A 16,592-nucleotide genomic window follows, 5' to 3' on the forward strand; every position below is an offset into this window, starting at 1 on the left:
TGTCACTCGTAACACGTAAATCTACGAGAATGACAAGCTGGAGATATTAAGGGATTCATACTCAGGTTAACATGTTTCTAGTCCTTTCGTGAACTCCTGTATATATATGAGAGCAAGAGCAAGAGTGAGAATTATCTATATTTGAAGATCCAAACAAGAAGTAGAAACATGTTTCTGTTTTAACTGAGTTAAAATTCTGTAGATACAAAAGAATTGCAAAACTGGGGAAAATAAAATAAAATTAGGCCTCGTCATATTTAGTGGTACTCTGAATGTAAGGTCCTTTCCTGTCAAAAACTTTGGCCTCCACTGATAAAGGGTTTTGTATACTTTTTTTCCTACACTAAATACAACTAAATTTGCCCCGAAAAATCTTGAGAAAAGAATGATTGTATAAGCTTAGGTTCTGATCAGTATATTTGCGAGATGCATCTCCTGTGGCATGCAACAAGCTTACTGGCTTGCTTTGTTTCCTCTCTCCATACCTCGCTAAGATCTTTTGCTACCTTCACAGCATCAGAAGATGCACCAGCCAACCCTCTCTTAGTGAATCCAACGGCGTAAAGTCCAGTCTTACCTTTCCATGAATTTGGGAATTGTGCCATTGGTAGCCCATTTTTGGAAAAGAAATCAGTCCCCTGCAAGAGAAATAGCTCAATGTCAGTGAGCAATCCTAGCAGTCATCACTTTGACAGATCAAAAAAGCAATATTAATGAATAAATATGTAAATTTACCTGAAGCCAGTAGGGAACATTGCTCCGATATCCTGTGGCCATGACAACCGCGTCAAAGTCAAGAACGTGGCCATCAAGAAACTCAACTCTTCCAGGTAAAAACCTCTTGACACCAGGAACCACCTCAATTTCACCAGATTTTATCTTGTCTAGAGCCCCGATGTCCAAAACAGGGGTTCTCCCCTGTGTGCTCTTGAGCTGCAAAGGACCGACTGCTGGTCTTTTCAGCCCATAATTCTCGACATTACCAAGGACCAACCAAGACAGTGCAAGCATTATCTTGTCAACCAGCCACAGCGGTAGCCATTTCATTAGGAAAACTGACATTTCGAATGTCGATTTCCCATAGACCTCTCTTGGCAACACATGGACCTGTTCATCAAATTAAAGAACTTGTTCAGAAACTGAGGAACCGACACTTCATAATTCATAGAAATTTCTATGTTTTTTTAATCAGAAATTACTTACGGAGTCTCGAACAACCATGGAAGGGAAAGACTCATAGTTGCTAAGGTCGAGGCAGACCTCCATGCCAGAATTCCCACATCCAACAACCAAGACCTTCTTCCCCCGATAAGATTCACCAGACTTGTAATCACAAGCATGAATAATGTCACTGCCAAACTCCCTCAATCCTTCAAATTCGGGGATCACTCTATCTGCATTCTCTCCTGTAGCCACAACTAACCATTTGCCAATATACTCTATTTCTTCATTTTGCAGGCCAACGGTCCTTACACGCCATAGACCGCTTGTATTTTCATACCTAGCGGACTGGACAGATTGATTGAATCTTGGACATATGTCAAAATGCTTTGCATAGGATTCCAAGTAATCGATGAATTGGTTTTTGCAAGGGTACTCTGGGTAGGAATCAGGAAAAGGAAGTCCTGGAAGTTGGCAGAACTTTTTGGGGAGATGGAGCTTAAGGCGATTGTAGGTCTGCTTTTGCCATAAGGAGGCAATGCAGTCAGAGCGTTCGAAGATAACATATGGGACACCGCTCTCCTTTAGTGAGGCCGCAACAGCGAGGCCAGAAGGACCTGCACCGACAATGATTGGGCCATTCACCCACATACACCTCCCAGATGGGAAGTTATGATTGTCACCCATGATTGATCAACTGATCAGTTTGTTTGTTGGTTGCTAATAGGGATTGGAGAAAGGAGTTGATAATGAAAGAGGAAGGTAGAGAGCCAGGAGGGAATGAAGTTTTCTTTGTAAGGAAGGGAAAGATGTAGTCTGTTTAAATAGGGGGGATGTCAATGAGAGTCGCATGTAATGGTGATGACTGGAGGGAAGGTTGACAGATTCTCAAATGATAAGCCTGGCCATCTTCTCCTTTGTTTAATTTTCAGTGGTTTGAATGCATTACTATATTTTTAGGCAGATGCTTCGGACACATTTATTGGGAGGCTTGAAGAACGTGTATAGTATCTTTTATTTTCTCAAATCTCTTCTTCTTCATCAGTGTATTATCTCCTGTATTTCCTTGTTTCTTTTGCGAGGCCCTAGGGGTTCTGCAAAATTCTATACCTGAACCAATGAGTTACACAGATAAATTTACAAATTTTTCTGCATAAAGAACTTAATGTTTATCTTGTATTTCTACTACTATCTAGGGATCTTATACATCCTTCCAATATCTTATCAAGCTCTTACTCTACTCAATGAGTTAGCAAAGATTTAGTAATTAGTGAAAGTCTATGACACTACAAACGGTGGTAAAAGTTCTTTGGTGTTGAATGTTTGGATTATTAGAAGAGGTTGAGAGTCCTGTTTACCTTTTAGTTCTATGATCATGCCAGCCTAACCTATTATTATGACATAAGGCTAGTTTTCGTTTCTTCTCAACCATAATTTCATCATAGTTCAAGACTTTTTCTGTTGAAATTGGTTTACTATGTAGCTCTATATGAAAAAATGTTTGGAGGATTCAACAATCTTGGACTGATCAGGTAGCTGTTAAACTGAAATCAACTCCCAGTCAATGCTGCAGATTCATAATTGAGTCGTGGCTTGAGGAGAAAGAAATCTAGAAATAGCAAACTTACTTCATAGATTCTGCAATTTATGAAGAATGGTATTATGATAACATTCTATTGGTAATTTCTTGTCTTTTATTCACAATATAGTTTGATTAGCTGAATTCAAAATAAGTACATCTACCGCTGCTATTCTACTTATTTCCTGATCTAGAAGTTTCTTGTCTCTGTAGAACAAGAACAACACCATCCACTAGCTTGCTTACCTTAGGAAATCTCTCTTGCTCGAAGGTTTGACTTAAACCGCGTGGTGGTATGAAAACCCATGATTTGCTACTTTTCAAATTCTTTTTAAGCTTTGTGCCAAACATTCTCATTCCCAGGGTTATCTCAGTGGAGGTTCCTCTTGTGTTCATACAGGTTCTACGCGTAGTTGATAGTTTGCTAGTCCTCAAGCATGAGTCTGACCGACCCTTTTATGAAGCTTTCTCGAGTTAAATGAGTTGTGCATCATGAATAAGAAAAGCCTTGGATAATGAAGAACAACTTTTCTTTGCCTTTACATGCTGGATAGCATAAGTGACCATAGATTAATTACAACTGCATATACGACTTAGCATGGGAAGCTAGCGCTTTATCAGTCATTAAAATATCTCTTGCTTTTCTTGTTTGGTTGTGTTGCATTCATCTATAGTTTCTGTTGTTAACTTGCTCAGTAAGTTGTGTTTTCAATTTTAAAAATTTTAAACTCTTTCATTTAAATTTAGTTCCTCATCAAGAAATGTGCCATGTCGTTTCCAAATAAATGCCCCTAAGTTACCATCATTTTTTCTTCTCTCTTTTTGCTTCTTGTTTTTTGCTTATTTGTTTTTTGGGGAATGAAAAGCATAAAAGGGAGTAGCAAAATAGATGATGCTTTATATGACAGTCTACTGTATTGAGATTTTTTTATGTACATGCATATGGTTAAATATATAATTGTACAGATATAAACCAAATATATAATAATTCATCAGAAGTTCAGCTTCTACTATCATATGCCTGTAACCGTGATTGTGATCATTACCATAAAATTATATTGCTTTTTATATTGATATAAGAATCTCAACCGGAGAACATAATCTTCATCATATTTCAGTTAGGAGGCCCTGTGGGGGGCAAAGAATCGGAGCAATTTACAGATGAAATCAATATGTGTTCTTGGTGGGTATGGCAAGGTCCTGGGGAGACATACTTCACATCATCAAACACGCTAACCTAGGTATGGAAGTTATTTGAGTGAAATTGCAATATGATGTTTCATTTAGAAACTTTACATCCAAGCTTTGACATAAGCTATACCAGTATTTTTGAGTTTAGAGTTTGTATTCTTCTCTTGTTATTTCTTAAGATCTCTATTTTAAGACACCGATTCTTTGTATTCTCTCAACTATGTAATTGCCTTGAATATTCTCCTTTCATTTATCTATTACACTATAAGATCAAAAGATACTAGTTAATATGATACGGGTCACCAGCAATCTATTGAGAAGATTAAATGGTGTGAAGCTAATAACATAAAAGTTTTGATCTTCTATCATTGGAACTTCTACGTAGGTTCTTATTGCTTCTTCATATGTTGCAAGCTTTTCAAAGGTAACTACCTCAGAAGAAACTGTTCACGGAGAAAGGTACAGTGCTTGTATTCCTTTAATAAGGATGATATATGGAAGTGATGCTGAATTCTGGTCTCTAGTTTATAGAGTTGAGAGCTCTTTGTTTCTTCAAGGCATGTGCATGAAGCTTGGATTTCCTAGTCTCTCCCCTTTTCATGAGGGAGGCAGAAAAAAGAGAGTTAAGCTTGTGCACTGAGTACTAAACTTTTATTAATCTATGGTCCTTAAGATGAGTATGGCCATCTCACCGCCTGTTGTTCTCCTTTCTAGAGACTCTTTAACTAAAAGCCATACGTAAAAGGTGATATGAGAATATTTGTATTGTTATTCTATCTATGTGATGCAGGGATGTGTGCATCATTCTTCCCTTCTCTTAGAATCGCCTAAACCAATTCCTAATATAAGGTAAGGGCATCACAGCCACAACACAAAACTTTTTATTGCGCGTTAGAATGATAGTTTTCTACATATTTCCCATGGTCAGTTATCACCACTGTAGGTTTCTGGTTGTGAAAGCAAACTTGTTGGCAAGCCTTTCTAGTTTAGTGCAGGTTATCCAGTAAACTAGCATAGAAAACAAGTGAAGATACAGCGAGGACACTAGGGTTTTCTCACATGTTAAAAGATTGTAAAAAAAAAATGAAAGATAATGAGATAGTGAGGAGCTAGCTTTTGGGTTGCTTCCTAGGTACAATTCAATATGGAATGTCTTTGGTTGGGACTAGAATGCTTCTATCAAATCAATGTTAGCTTGGAGTTTTCCTTAAAGAGGATCTTGCTTTAATAAATCCTACATTTCTATTGAGAATAAATAATGGTTTGTTTAATATGTCTATGAATCCTTTGACCTACAAGTTGCGGTTCCTGATTCTGCTTGATCTTTTGAATGGGGCCTATTGGATTTCTAAAAGAAGGTTGGTTGGTTAGGTTTCTTAATTACTTATTTGTATGCATACATATCTGAGAGGTGTTAGTTTGGTTTATTGAGGCGTATGTGTATGTACAAGTAAAGTATATACATGTGAGCAATTGTTGGTTACGCATGTCAGGTGATGGAACCACGTGAACAGAATTATTTCATTACTTATATATAGTGATGGGCGTGGGCCGAGCCGGTTCAGGCCCGTGACCTAGCTCGTCGAGTTCAAGACCGAGCAGGGCCTGACCCGAGCCCTGCCGGGTCAGAGTGGGTCGGAGCTACTTCTCTGATCCCGAGTCTGGAACTGGACCCAACTTAGCCTACGACCTGCCTAGGTGCGGGCTGGGTCTGACCTAGCCCACAGCCCGTGGGTTGTAGGCCGACCCATGGGTTTTTCCTCCAAATTTTTTCTTTTTTTATACCTTTTTAATCATATTAAATTTGTATTTACAATTATAATATTATTTCAAATTTATTTTTTAGTAATTTAAACTTGTGTTAAAATATTTTTAAACTTGTATTAAACTTTTTAATCCTTCCAAGTAGACAACAACGAGCTTAAAGATTGCTGTTTTGTTTCTCAATGGGCCAAAAGACCTACAAACCAAAGACCTTTGGCCTTTTGGATTTGTTGGCAGCTAGCTGCAGACCAAATGATTAAACGAACAACTAGCCTAACCAAAAAATATATCATGGGCCGGGGTGGGTCGGGGCGGGGCGGGTTGGATGGGTTTACAACTCTCACAATCTAAACCCTCAAATAGGCTCCTTGCTTTTCTTCACAAGAAAAGGTCAGCCTCCAAATACTTTTTCTCTCTTCACAAAACCCGAGACAGTCCCCTCTCTCTCTCTCTCAGCACTGTAGCCGCCTTAATTTCTTTGCTGCAGTTTTCACCAAGCCCTTGCACCTCCTTTTTGCTCTGTACTTGATCCAAAAGAGAAAATCCAGCCGCCTTTTGTATGAACCCCACCTGCAACCCCTCACATGCACGCCAAAAACCCTAGGTTAAAGCCTATTCCTATTTTATAGCCTGGAGGTTAATCGGGTGGGCCTGGCTTTCGAGGTGGAACCGCTGGACAATTTCAATTCTCCAAAGCTTGTGGCCCCCACAAGCATCTCTTCACGTGCTCCAACAATTCTCCACCTCGGTGAAGTTTTCCCAAAACTGAGCCGACACCAACCAAACCAAATGCCTCACTTGTTGTGTCTACTACGAAGTGAAACAATTCATGACAACGGACTCAATCCATAACAAGTCGAGAGCTCAAATGAGAATACAAACACTCCAAATGTCGGTATCAACTCACCAAATCGGTCTCACCCTCATCAAATAATCCAAAACCCGGCTGCATCATAAAGACTGCCTACGTATCCTCTTGTCCAAGGAATCAAGCCGAACGTAGTTCACCCAAATGACCTCCAAAGGCCTCAATCTAATAGAAGAGTTCGCAACCCTTCTCCAACATCACGATCAAGTCTGCGACTGATAGCACCTCCAATGGCCTCAAACACCTCCACTTGAGGTGAACCAATGACCATATCCAAACTATATCTATCAGCTGCACTCGAAACAAAACCCAACTCATCATCCGCATCCGAATCCAAATGACTCCCGCGCTGTGTCACCTCATTTGGAATCCCAACCAATGCAGAATGACCTGGAGTATGTGGAAAAATCCCCACCTAATGTGGAGTAGCATCACTCTCCACCCGCTGCGATACATCTAAGGTCTGTCCAAAACTCTCCACCTGCTGAGAGTCAATTGGCTTCCTCATCGAAGCCTTAACCAAAGTGACACTACCAGACCTATCTTCCAATAGAGTTTTACCTCCAATCACAGCAGTTGACAACTCTTTAATAGGATGACCTAAATATGTCGAAGCCTCAGTCCAGAAACTCTTCTGCAAACCATTGCTCGACCACAAACACCGATCCTCCTCCAGTAAGGCACGGTTCTCCGAATTTGCCACCCTATCTAATTGCCCCAAGATTTCCTTTCCAATGAAGTGTCTCGAAATGCCGTGAGCTCGGCTGCAATACAGAAATAGGTCCATCTTGTACCTCCCACCAGAATGGAGTACCTTCACCTTTCTGTCTATTACACACTTCTTCAATCTGTTGGGTACTACTAGGACTTTCTCCAAAGGGGATTTGATTGCAACCCAAACACGTCTAGAACATCCACCAACAAAGAAAACCAAACTTCTATTACCTCCCAATGATGCTCCCTTGGAAGGCCCCCAAACATCCACGTGAACTCCTCCAGAACGACCCTTAACTCGGTGAATAGAGGTGCCACACTTCACCTCAGTCTTCTTGCTCACATCAACATGTTCACTGGACTTCAAACTGCAGGTCTTCACACCCTCTTTCAATTTATGCGAGGAATCAATACTGGAATGGCCAAGCCCCAAATGCCGCAGTCTAGACGAATCAATAGAAGTCGTCAGTTCTCTACCTGCCACTATACCTCCAGTCAAGTAATACAGGTTATTTCTCCTGACGCCCTTCATCAAAATACGAGAGTCTCTCGCAATCTCGAAAAGCTCCAATTGAGATCAAGTTCTTCCTCAAAGAAGGAACATATCTCACATCATTTAACTCCCTAACAATCCCGTCAAACATCTTTATGTGAATTCTTCCTATCCCAAGGATCTGGCATGCATGGTTATCAGCCATGTACACCACACCACTATCCATCAGCTTCTCAAAACTGGAGAACCATTCCCTTCTAGGGCATACATGATAGGTCGCACCACTATCCAACATCCATTCAGATTCCTCCGAATAGCTATCTGTAGGACTGATAGAAAGCGAATAAATAGAAGAGTCAGAATTATTACCATCCGATACGATGTTTGCTTCTGATGATGGTTGCTTCCCTTTTCCCTTCTGCTTATTCTTCATCCATTCGTCGAGCTTTGGGCAGTCTTTCTTCTAATGATCAGTCTCCTTGCACCAAGCACACTGATCTTTTCCAATTGTAGGATGTCTTACTCTAGACTGTGACTTCCAATTCTTCCGGTTCGGATTCTTCCCTCTTGCGACCAACGCCTCTGCTACCGGCTCAACTGAAGCCTCCTTATCCTTCTTTCGAAGCTGATAATTCACAAGTACAGTAGTGACCTCACTATACGAAAGTGACGCCTTCCCATTAATCAGAGTAAGAACGAATGTCTCATATTCCTCGTCGGGCAAGGAACTCAACAACAGCAACGCCTTGTCCTCATCTTCAATCACGACATCCACATTCGCCAAATCCGCAAGAAGCTTAGTGTAGTGGTTCATGTGATCTCTAATGGAGGTTCCCTTCTTCAACTGGAAACGATAAAGTCTCCTCTTCAAATGCAAGCGATTTTCCACACTCTTTGTCAGATACTTGCTTTCAAGAATCTCCCAAATCTTCTTTGCAGAAGTCTCATTCATCACATCATATTTTAGATCTTGAGTCAAACAAGATCTAATCACACCACACGCCGTTCGATTCATCTTCTTCCAAACCTTTTCTTCAATCTCATCTGGCTTGCCATCTAACTCCAATGTATCCTCCAAATTCTGCGCGTTCAGCGTATCCAAAACCTCGCATTTCCATAATCCAAAGTTGTTTGTGCCATTAAATTTTTCCACATCTATCTTCATAGAGTGGATATTCAAACTCTGAATGGTCTTCGCGCTAGAAGCACCACCCTCGACACCCGAAGCACCTTCTTTCCCCGACATCTTACGCACCAACGAACGAAGAATAGATCCAAAACTAAAAAGATAGAGTCTTTACCAAAAGATCCCACCTTTATCACCAACGAAGTCCTAAACGAGCCTCCAAATTGATCTACTCCTCCAACCAAACCCTAGATCTGGAATCTGGGCTCTGATACCACTTGTTGCGCGCAGCGAAAATTTCGGCAGCACAACAAGAGTTAGGTCGCAATAAGAATTATTGTTTCTCAAAGGGAACAAGAATCTAAAGCATAATATCCCATCAAAGTGGGATATTAGCTCTTCCTCTCGTCAGCTCTAGGACTGCGCGTCGAGGGATCCTAAAAACTATTGCAATGGTCACAAACTCAAACAAACCAATTTTACGTGGTTCGGCAAACTGCCTACGTTCACGGGGTAAGGAGGGGGGATCTACTATTAAAGAGAAAAAGAATACAATGGGTTTACAACTCTCACAATCTAAACCCTCAAATAGGCTCCTTGCTTTTCTTCATAAGAAAAGGTCAGCCTCCAAATACTTTTTCTCTCTTCACAAAACCCGAGACAGTCCCCTCTCTCTCTCAGCACTGTAGCTGCCTTAATTTCTTTGCTGCAGTTTTCACCAAGCCCTTGCACCTCCTTTTTGCTCTGTACTTGATCCAAAAGAGAAAATCTAGCCGCCTTTTGTATGAACCCCATCTGCAACCCCTCACATGCACGCCAAAAACCCTAGGTTAAAGCCTATTCTTATTTTATAGCTTGGAGGTTAATCGGGTGGGCCTGGCTTTCGAGGTGGAACCGCTGGACAATTTCAATTCTTCGCTGGACAATTTCAATTCTCCAAAGCTTGTGGCCCCCACAAGCATCTCTTCACGTGCTCCAACAGAGCCTACTTCTCTGACCCTGGGTCTAGGGCTAGACTCGACCTGGCATGTGACCTGGGTATATCATTGGTCGGGTCTGGCTTACTATGGATTGGGCCGGGTTGTGACCCATGGCGGATTGGACCAGGTCAGCCCGTGGGTCGACCCGGCCCACGCCCAACCTTACTATAAATAATTGAATCAATTCTAGAAAGGTATTGACAGATGCATTCAAAATAAGGACCAGCTACAATCTCCAACCAAGATGAATGAATTTTAGGGAAGAATATTGCTAGTTAATGTGATCTATATACATTTTCATCTTATTTCAGTGAGAAGTCCCGATGATAAATTTTGCAAGTGTTACTTAAAATTTTTGTGCACGTAGATTAAGTCTAAAAGAAATGAGAAAAAACACTGAAAAACTTTTTTCTTAGGGGAAAAAAGTTTTTTTTAGGAAAAATGGAAAATTCAAGGGGAATGCATTCTTCTAGGAGGCACAACTGTAATAAGAACATAATTTACATAATTTACATATTCAGAATTCTGACTCATTTCTTTACTAAATGAAACTAGATCTCGATTCTGGCAAGAAGCAGGATTCAGATTTTATGACTGTATCATCTATAAAAGAACGGTTTGGAGGTTAAGATTTTAACCTGAGAAAGGTAGGTGTAGTTCATTGGAGGCTCAATTAAAGTGAGAAGTCAAGTTGCCCAATAATCCCTTCTTCTTTTTATTTCCTAGTCTTTCCAATAGAAAACTATAAGCAAACTCAAGAGAAGTGAGAACAAGTGAAAAAAGAAAATGGGAGAGAATATCTAAGATTAACAATCCATTCATAGGGAAAATGGTGCTTCTTCCATCGAGTTTATATGCTCCGAAATAGGGTACAAAGTTGAAAAAAGGTTAAAGAAAAGCCTCATCATCTCAACTGTAGGTACATAATGCCCCATTTATAAAAAATCTGGGCTCCTGAGAGAGGGTACATCCTTTTCTCACACTATCTACATTAATCTCACTGAAACTAGATCTTCATAGTTAAAAAAAATAAAAAATAAAGCTGATTAGTAGATTTGTGAGGTGCATCTGACAGGAGACTAGCTTCTTGGCTTGTTTCCTCTTTCCATCCTTTGCTTAGATCCTTTGCCACCTTCACTGCATCAGAGGAAGCACCAGCCAAGCCTCTTATTGTGAAGCCAGCAGTATAAAGTCCAGACTTCTTCCATGTGTTTGGGAACTGTACCTTTGGAATCCCGTCTTTGGAGAAGAAATCTGTTCCCTGCAGCCAATATGGAACATTGCTGCTGTATCCGGTGGCCATGACAACAACGTCGAATTCAAGAACTCCACCATCAACAAACTCAACTCTTCCAGGCATAAATCTCTTGACCCCAGGTACCACCTCAATTTCACCAGACATTATCTTGCTCAGAGCTCCATAATCCAAAACAGGGTTTCTACCATGTGTAGTCTTAAGCTCAAAGGGCCGACTGAAGGTCTCTTCGGACCATAGCTCTGGAGCACAAACCAAGCAACGACAAGTATTATCTTGTCAACCAACCACAATGGCAGCCATTTCATTAGAAAATGGACAACTCAAATGTCGATTTCCCATAGACTTCTCTTGGCAACACATGAATGGAGTCACGAACCACCATAGAAGGGATTGCATCATGATTACAGAGGTCGAGGCAGACCTCCATGCCGGAATTGCCACATCCGACCACCAAGACCTTTTTTCCTTGGTAAGCTTCACCGGATTTGTAATTGGAAGCTTCCAAAATGACCCCAATCCGTCCATATCAGGGATCACTCTCTCGGCGTTCTCACCTGTAGCCACAACTAGCCATTTGCCTATGTATCCTACTTCTTCATGTTGAGGTCCTATGGTCCTGACATGCCATAGACAGCTTCTTTTGTTATATTTTGCTGACTGAACTGATTGATTGAATTTTGAGCTGATATCAAAATATTTGGCATAGGTCTCCAAATAGTCTACGAATTGTTTCTTGCAAGGGTACTCTGGGTAGGAATTAGGGAAGGGGAGCTGGGGAGTTGACAGAATTGTTTGGGGAGGTGAAGCTTGGGGTGGTCATAGGTTCTCAGTTCTCTTTTGCCGGAGGGATGCAGTGCAATCAGAAGCTCAAGGATAACGTATGGGACACCACACACTTTTAAAGAGGCAGCTACTGCTAGGCCTGAAGGGCCTGCACCAACGATGATGGGCCCATTTAGCAACAACGATTTTCTAGACAGGACGTCAAAGTTATTGGGCAATCGAGCACCCATGATAGATTGAACAATTTAATTGCTAGATTGGAATGGATTGGTTTGAAATTTGAGTTTGAGAGCTTTCGTTCTTTTTTGCTAATGGGTATAGGAAGAGGGGAGTTGAAACTAAGAGAAAGGTTAAGTTGTAGGTGACTTTTGGTTGTTGGAGTTAAGTGAAGAAGGGAGGGGGTGTTTAAATAGAGGGAGGTCAATGAGAGATGCATGTGATGGGAGCAATGGTGGTGGCTTTCTCAAATCATAATCCTGAGTGCCACCTTCTCTATTTTTTAAAGTTTTGAGTAGTTTGACTGCTATACTTTACTGCTAGGCTACTACCTTAATAGCATAGTTTATGGGGGTATTTTAAAAACATATATAATGATATATTTTTTTCATCTTCGTTATTACTTAGTTCTGTGTCTATCATGTAGAATCTTTGAATAGAGATAACTTGATTTGAATATTTCAGCATTACAATCTACAATCCAAGTTAGAATCTTTGCACAAACATTCTCTGACATACTAAATTCAGTTAAACAATACTTGTGTTGTTGAATTTGATGTTCATTTTTTCTCATCCGCTTTTACTGATAATTTCAATATACCATAAAACTTATTGTTGGTTTCCTTTTTCGACAAAATATACCATAGTGCTCTTTAGACTCTAGATTCAGTCCAACACAATTTGTGCAGTAATATTCCATGCCTTTGGCTTAACTACTTCTTTGAGATACCATGCAACATTTTCTTTCTCTCTTTTTTTCACTTATTGAAAAGGCTAGTCCTCTCTCAGGGTTTATACACCTTTCCCCCCATGACCACCTGTTTCTATCTAATCATAATTTTGTTGAGGAATATGTATTTAATCATGTTTTACATTCATGCTATAGATGTTGTTATGCATAACTAAGGTTAAAGGATAATATACTACAGAGGAGTATTAAATACTTCTAGAATGTTTAATTTTTAAACAATAGTAGTTCAGTATTTTCATACTTGGGAAATAGATTAAAGGTTTAATTCCTGTTTCTATTTCTGTAACTACTGTTTTTTATTCTGTCTTTCCGTTCTCCCTTTATCATGAAGTTGTTTCATCTAGATATTTAAGATCCAATCTCCTTGTTTTTGAGTTTACAATCTTCTCTAGTTTTTTCTTAAGAGCTCTATTTTTAAGCCACCAGTTTGTATATGCTCAATTTTTTAATTGCCATGAACATTTTCACTTCATTTACTTAGTACACCATATGATCAAAAGATATTGGTAGTGTGATAAGGGTCACCGACAATCTAAATATAGTCGAAAGTTCTGATTATCCTTTACGTGAATCTTCTGCAGAGAATTTCTTGGTTCTTTATTTTGTTGCAAGCTGGTTACAGAGAATTAGAAATAGGATGTTCACCGACAAAAGGTACATGAACTCCTTTGATAAGGATGATCTGGGAAAGTGATCCTGGATTGCGCTCTCTAGTTTGAGAGCTCTTTGGTTCTATGAGGCCTGTGCTTGAGGCTTGGTTTTCCTAGTCTCTCTTCTTTTTATGAGTGAGAAAAATGAGAGCTTATCTTGTGCTTTGAGTACTAAACTTATATTAATGTATGGTCCTTGAGATGAGTATAGCCATCTCATCACCTCTAGTTCCCCTCACTTTCTAGCATTTCTTTAATCGAAAGTGTTATTTGATAGGTGATATGAGAAATTTGTGTCCTTATTCTATCTATGAGATGTATGTATGTGCGTATCAGTCCTTCATTCTCTTCGAATTACCTCAACTAACTCCTAGAATAACAGTTTTTCAAAACATTTCATATGGCCGGTTCTACTGGATCCTAGCTCTGCAAGACCGCTGGCAAGACTTTCTTGTTCAGTGCAAGTTACCCCAGTAAACTAACATGGAACGTGAGTGAGAAGTCAAGTGACGATTGCGGAAAAAAGGAAAATCAGAAGATGATGTGGAGCTAGCTTCTGGATTGCTTCCTAGGAGCTACTCAACACAGAATGTCCTAGAAGATTTCTCTCAAATCTTTATTAGCTTGGAGTTTTCCTTAAATAGGATCTTGCTTTAATAGATCAAACTGATATACAGATAATAAATGAGGGTCTACTTAATATGCCTATGAATTAATTGGACCTACAAGGTGCGGCTCTTGATTCTTGATGATTTGAGATGGGCCACTGGATTTCTAATGAGGCTTAGTTTGGTTAGTTTTCTTAATTACTTAACCCTATACATAAATTTGAGAGGTGTTAGATTGGTTTAGTAAGGTTGTGTATACCAGTAAAGTATATACATATGTTCATTTTGTTGATTACACATGTAAGTTTAGTACCATGTGATAAGTAGTATCTTTAATATTTATACAAATAATTGAGTCAATTCTAGAAAATGATTGATAAATTTACTAAATTCATTCAGAATAAGAACCAGATGTGATTATCCAGACGAGATTGCATGAGTATTAATGTGATCTACATACATTTCATCATATTTCATTCGACAAGGCCCGGCAAAGACAATTATCAATTTATTCTTAAATGTGGATATAAGTGAAATCAGTCCTTAGCGATCTGTGGCTATGGTAAGTTCCAGGAGGATACATGCTTCATATTGAAGCAAAACCCCCAAATTTCTTCTATGCATAAATTAAGGCTAGATAAAATAGGAAAATAAAACTGGAGAATTTTTTTTCCTTGGGAAAGAAGGCCTTTTTTATTTAGTGGAAAACTGGAAAACTTCAAATGCATCAATAAAAGTGAGGAGCATAGTTGCCAAATATTAACTGAGAACAGCATACTATAAAACAAACCTAGAGAAGATGAGAGAGAAATATCTTAGGTTAGTTATCGATCCATTAGGAAAATATCAGATTTCGAATGTTTTGAAATGTTGTACAAAGTTACAAAAGATAATAGAAAAGCCTCATCATCTCAACTGTAGGTACATAACGCCCATTTTCCAAAAATTCTGGGCTCCTGAGAGAGGGCTCTGTTCTCATCCTTTTCTGACTCTAGCTACACTAGTCTCACTCAAACCAAATACTCGTACTATGACACATAAAAAAGAAAATCAACTTCAGAGTTGATTAGTAGATTTGCGAGATGCATCTCCTGTGACAGGAGACTAGCTTCTTGGCCTGCTGCGTTTCCTCTTTCCATGCTTTGCTCAGATCCTTTGCCACCTTCACTGCATCAGAGGAAGCACCAGCCAAACCTCTTCTTGTGAAACCAGCAGTATAAAGCCCAGACTTCCCTTTCCATGCGTTTGGGAACTGTGCCTTCGGCATCCCGTCTTTGGAGAAGAAATCGGTTCCCTGCAGCCAATATGGAACATTGCTGTGGTACCCTGTGGCCATGACAACAGCATCAAATTCAAGAACTCGGCCATCGACAAACTCAACTCTTCCAGGCATAAATCTCTTTACGCCAGGTACCACCTCAATTTCACCAGACTTTATCTTGCTCAGAGCTCCATAATCCAAAACAGGGGTCCTGCCATGTGTGGTCTTAAGCTCCAAAGGGCCGACTGATGGTCTCTTCAGCCCATACCTCTCTAAGCTTCCAAGCACAAACCAAGCGACAACAAGCATTATCTTGTCAACCAACCACAATGGCAGCCATTTCATTAGGAAAACGGACAACTCAAATGTCGATTTCCCATAGACTTCTCTTGGCAACACATGAACAGAGTCACGAACCACCATGGAAGGGAATGCATCATGATCACAGAGGTCGAGACAGACCTCCATGCCGGAATTGCCACATCCGACCACCAAGACCTTTTTTTCCTCGGTAAGCTTCACCAGATTTGTAGTCGGAAGCATGGGTAACTTCGCTTCCAAATGACACCAATCCGTCCATATCGGGGACCACTCTCTCGGTGTTCTCACCTGTAGCCACAACTAGCCATTTACCGATGTACTCTACTTCTTCGTGTTGCGTTCCTATGGCCCTGACATGCCATAGACCGCTTGTTTCGTTATATTTTGCTGATTGAACTGATTGATTGAATTTTGGGCTGATATTGAAATGTTTGGCATAGGACTCCAAATAGTCTACGAATTGTTTCTTGCAAGGGTACTCTGGGTAGGAATCAGGGAAAAGGAGTCCTGGGAGTTGACAGAATTGTTTGGGGAGGTGAAGTTTGAGGCGGTCGTAGGTTCTCTTCTGCCAGAGGGATGCAATGCAATCAGAACGCTCAAGGATAACGTATGGGACGCCATGCTCTTTTAGAGAGGCAGCTACCGCGAGGCCTGAGGGGCCTGCACCAATGATGATGGGCCCATTTACCCACATACATTTCCTAGATAGGAAGTCAACGCTATCGGGCAATTGAGGACCCATGATAGATTGAACAATTGGTAGTATCTAAATTGGGATGAATTGGTTTGAGATTGGAGTTTTAGAGCTTTTTTACTCTTTGCTAATTGAGATAGGAAGAAGGTAATTGAAACTTAGACAAAGGTTTTG

General features: G+C 40.1%; 2 protein-coding genes and 2 pseudogenes across 5 annotated transcripts in view; 1 reads left to right on the forward strand and 3 right to left on the reverse strand.

Annotated features, from left to right (window-relative positions):
* Nucleotides 1-16,592, forward strand: part of LOC109836464 (pentatricopeptide repeat-containing protein At3g57430, chloroplastic-like) — a 52,637-nt gene that overhangs the window by 17,838 nt on the left and 18,207 nt on the right. For 3 of the 4 annotated variants that reach the window (XM_020404361.1, XM_020404360.1, XM_020404362.1), the window contains one exon: nucleotides 3,859-3,981. The gene's annotated coding sequence lies outside the window, so the exon portion shown is untranslated. Of the gene's footprint in view, nucleotides 1-1,458; nucleotides 1,534-3,858; nucleotides 3,982-16,592 lie in introns of those variants that run through there. The other variant, XM_020404363.1, reaches the window with a different exon arrangement.
* Nucleotides 411-2,261, reverse strand: LOC109836470 (probable indole-3-pyruvate monooxygenase YUCCA9). The gene is made up of 3 exons (XM_020404366.1): nucleotides 1,204-2,261; nucleotides 736-1,107; nucleotides 411-638 (listed from the first exon to the last, which is right to left on the reverse strand). Exons 1-3 carry the CDS (start codon nucleotides 1,846-1,848, stop codon nucleotides 411-413), a joined length of 1,245 nt encoding a protein of 414 aa, XP_020259955.1. The 5' UTR covers nucleotides 1,849-2,261.
* LOC109836465 lies at nucleotides 10,782-12,292 on the reverse strand (annotated as a pseudogene).
* Nucleotides 15,025-16,418, reverse strand: LOC109836469 (annotated as a pseudogene).

The sequence above is a fragment of the Asparagus officinalis genome, chromosome 4 (genome assembly GCF_001876935.1).
Source record: "Asparagus officinalis chromosome 4, Aspof.V1, whole genome shotgun sequence".
NCBI classification, from domain to species: domain Eukaryota; kingdom Viridiplantae; phylum Streptophyta; class Magnoliopsida; order Asparagales; family Asparagaceae; genus Asparagus; species Asparagus officinalis.